The 3,899-nt window shown below is 40.8% G+C and overlaps 1 protein-coding gene across 1 annotated transcript; it reads right to left on the reverse strand.

Moving 5' to 3' along the window:
• Positions 1-1,571: 1,571 nt before the first annotated feature.
• On the reverse strand, positions 1,572-3,323 carry LOC119339326 (protein EXPORTIN 1A-like). Its single transcript, XM_037611434.1, has 7 exons — positions 3,252-3,323; positions 3,121-3,186; positions 2,625-2,735; positions 2,445-2,542; positions 2,258-2,366; positions 1,862-1,927; positions 1,572-1,670 (listed from the first exon to the last, which is right to left on the reverse strand). Exons 1-7 carry the CDS (start codon positions 3,321-3,323, stop codon positions 1,572-1,574), a joined length of 621 nt encoding a protein of 206 aa, XP_037467331.1.
• Between the last annotated feature and the right edge of the window lie 576 nt (positions 3,324-3,899).

The following is a 3,899-nucleotide window of genomic DNA, read 5'->3' on the forward strand; positions in this document are numbered from 1 at the left end:
TTGATTCCCAACTCATACAAAAGAATCTGAATCCACATAACTTCGGCAGTTGCATTGGCAAGGGCTTTGTATTCTGCTTCAATACTTGACCTTGACACAGTAGCTTGTTTCCTTGCACTCCATGACACAAGGTTTGATCCCAGAAATACAACAAAACCACCTGTTGACCTTCTATCATCAGGACACCCTGCCCAGTCAGCATCTGAATATGCACTAACTAGCATGGATGGCGATTTAACAATCTTGATTCCAAGTCCCATTGTAAACTTTAGATACCTCAGAATTCTCTTTACTGCAGTCCAATGAACTGTACTTGGTGCATGCAAAAACTGACACACTTTGTTGACAGAATATGAAATATCAGGCCTAGTCAACGTTAAATATTGTAGAGCACCAACAACACTCCTATAGTTTGTTGCATCACTCGGTCCAAGTAATTCACCTCCTTCAACTATAAGTTTCTCAAAAGTAGAAAGTGGTGTACTTACTGGTTTGCAATGTTCCAGTCCTACCCTCTTTATAATATATGTAATACACGTACATGAATCATATTACCCATAGCACCGGCCTGAACACAAAAAATTCGGTGAGACCTTTCATGCTATTTTCTAGTCCAAAAAACAGAGTAGTCGTACTGATCTGAGTGCGGGTTTGAACTGACGTTGTTGTACTTGATTTTGCCGTCACAAAGTGCTAAAAAAATCATTGAACTTGTTTTTTTATCCTTTGAATTTTTGTGTTGTGTACTTTTCTGGTTGTAATGCATGAACTTAAAGGTGGTTTCTTATTGTAATTAAACTTTGACCATATTTAAAACTTATGTGTTTTTCCCGAACTTATTTGGTACGTCATGTTGAACTTATTAGTTATTTTATTAATCATGAATCTCTCGCGTTTCCTCTTTAAGTTGCTTTTTTCCTTCAACTATACTGCTATAACATTTTCTTTCTCGAACTTACTGTGTCTCAAGTAAGGACTGATGCTATGTTTTTTTGAACTGGTATCAAATTTCTCAATGGACATATTGAACTTTTTCTGCGTTTCATTTATGTGTTGATGATATAACACCTGTTGAACTGCTACACCATAGCTAAAAATCTATCCATGTGAACTATTTACTTTTTTCATTTAACTTTTATCAATCAACATACATCATTTTCCTTCCTGTTCATACACGTATTGCAGACATTACATACACATACACAGCTCCATGATCATACACAATTTTCTCCTGTAGCTTCTCCTCGCTTCCCTTAACACAAACAATCATTTGGAGAGAAAAGCACAATGGTTTTAGATACAAAAATCACCCCCACATGATAATATTGTAAATACTATCCTTAAAAGAAAGCATGAAGAATGCAAAAGTTCATGGTAGAACCAAACCTAATTAGGAAGGCTCGTCAATCTCTTCAGGTATTCATCCCTCTTAGTATTATCAGATTCAGCTTGAATCATGTGACCAACCTGAATAGTGAGCACAAAGGCACAAATAATATCAGATTGGCTTGAATCATGTGCTATCCTTAACATTGAGCACAAAAGGGACAAATGGTAGTACAAGTGATAGCCTATCCTGGCTCAATTTGAATCTGGTGCGGCTCAAGATCAAGAATTGTCGTAGCAAGGTTGGTGAGCAGTTCAGAAACAAATGGTTCGTTCTCGCCCACCTGGGAAATAGCAGGAAATACAAAATAAATGGGCACGTAACCGGTGAGTATGGTATAGTATAAATGTGATGATGTGTGTCTAAATTGAGTTACCCACATGCATTCAAGTAATACATAACTATAAATAAATCAAAAGTTTATCAATTCACATACAAAATTGAAGACAAAAGCAATGTGATTAATGAATCTACCTGTTGTGTCACAAACTTGCGCTTGCATTTTTGAACAATTTTCAGGAATGTATCACACGCCATATCCTGCAACAAGCAGTGTGTTCCATACATTACATACAATAGGATAGGAAATGTAGCAGTTGAAGAGGTACTTAAAACTTTCTGCAAATGCAGAGGGAAGCACAACAATGCACATCAACAAAATTAGAAGCAGTGGACTGTAGGTGACCACAAATACTAATAATATACTCTCTACAAGCCATATTACTTGTCGCAGCTTTAATACAGCATTAGTATGTTCTAAATTTGTACTAAAGCTGTGACAAGTAATATGGATCGGAGGGAGCACGTGTTTCACACTACAAGAACTTTCCTGTTCCAACTGAAGAAACTACATGTAAATGCATCACTGACCTGAACTCCAGGATGCATCTCATGCATGAACTCAAATAATTTGTTGACTACTGTCTTCAGAAACTTCCAATGAGCCCTGAGAAATCTTGGGTACTGACCAACCACATACCTATTAATTCAAATATTGGATCAGCAAAGATATTCTTTTGATAATTCCAAACATGAGAGAATTGAAGCAAACGCGCACATGATGTTACTCGCAATAACAGCTTTGTTGTCTTTCCCCTTCGTGATTTCACAGAGATTTAGCAAATCACGAATAAGCATCACCAAGAATCTGTTCTCCTGCAGTGTGAAGTGAAGTTACTAAAGCACCAAGTTCTCCACATAGAAACCAAATAAATGAGGGTAATGACAGTGAACAAACCTGTTCCTCCACCATACAACCAGATATTGATCCAATAGCCCAGCATAGAGTATTGAGGTTATTCCAACTCCAGTCTTCTCCATTCAATTGCTTAGTTAATTTCTTCAACATCTGGAATAACAAAAGAAGTGTCAGAGTTGCGGCTTAAATTCAGAAGGGCAGTAAATAGAAAACATAAGCAGGGCAACAAAGAAGAGGGCTCCAGTAGCAGCACGACACCAACGCCATGTTTTTGGAAGGGCAATGACAGTCAACATCTTATAGCCCCCTATTTAGTACACCGCAAGCTACCACATATGTACTAACTATAGTGATGTATTTGTACTGCCCAAAAACACACATGCAAGATGAACCGAAGGGGAGCTACACCACCTGCAAAATGAACTGAAAATGCCGACTAAGGCGACATGAAGCGAGCTGTTGAACTGAATATAGCCAAGAGAAGGAGATGAATGCACGGGGGGAGGTGGGGAAAAGCGGGCACCTCCCGAGCTACAGCGTAGAACGGCTTAGCGTTGTGTTGCTGAATGACCCAGGGTGGCGGTTGTGAATAGCCGGGGCACTGCAACGATAGAATGAGCAAAGAACAAACCAGTGCATCAATTGCCTTAATCAACAACAACAGACATGAAACAATGGAATGAGCAGAGCACAAACTAGTGCATCCAGTGCCTCAATTCCCAGGGACCAGTTCGGCATTTAGTAACAACTATGTTCGTCTAGCCACCCGTTTAGCTTTTGCTGTAACAAAAAGCACACATTAAAAAGCTTGTACTGGCGTGGGGAAGCCTTCTTCCCTGATGCTAATGACCAATTAGTACTGGTAAAGGTAAAGGGAATCGAAACACCATCACCACGATGGTCTTTGTCAGGTAGAGATGAAGTAGCATCAGCAATTACCAGTGTAGAGCTGCAGCAAGAGTGAGATTCGAGAGGAGCAACAGCAGCATAAGTGAGATTTGAGAGGAGCAGAGCAGCACCCGTGCGAGAGAGAAAGCAGAGGAGAGCAACAGAGTGCACATGTTAGAAGAGGCCATAGTTGTTCAAGTGAGGATGCTTGGCAGTTCAAGGTCACCGCGTCCGGCTGTCAGAGGCCTCGTCGGAATTGGTTGGATGCTGCGACCAGGAGGGCGATGGGGATCGTGAGGCCAAGAGGAGGGAGGAGGTGGGTCGGTGAAGAATCAGAGTGTGTCTCAGATCTGGCCGTCGATGAGCAGTCGGCCTAGCTGTGGAGGTCGTCGTCATTGGGAAGAGAGAGGGGGAGGGGAGGGGCAC

The sequence above is a fragment of the Triticum dicoccoides genome, chromosome 7B (assembly GCF_002162155.2).
Source record: "Triticum dicoccoides isolate Atlit2015 ecotype Zavitan chromosome 7B, WEW_v2.0, whole genome shotgun sequence".
NCBI lineage: Eukaryota > Viridiplantae > Streptophyta > Magnoliopsida > Poales > Poaceae > Triticum > Triticum dicoccoides.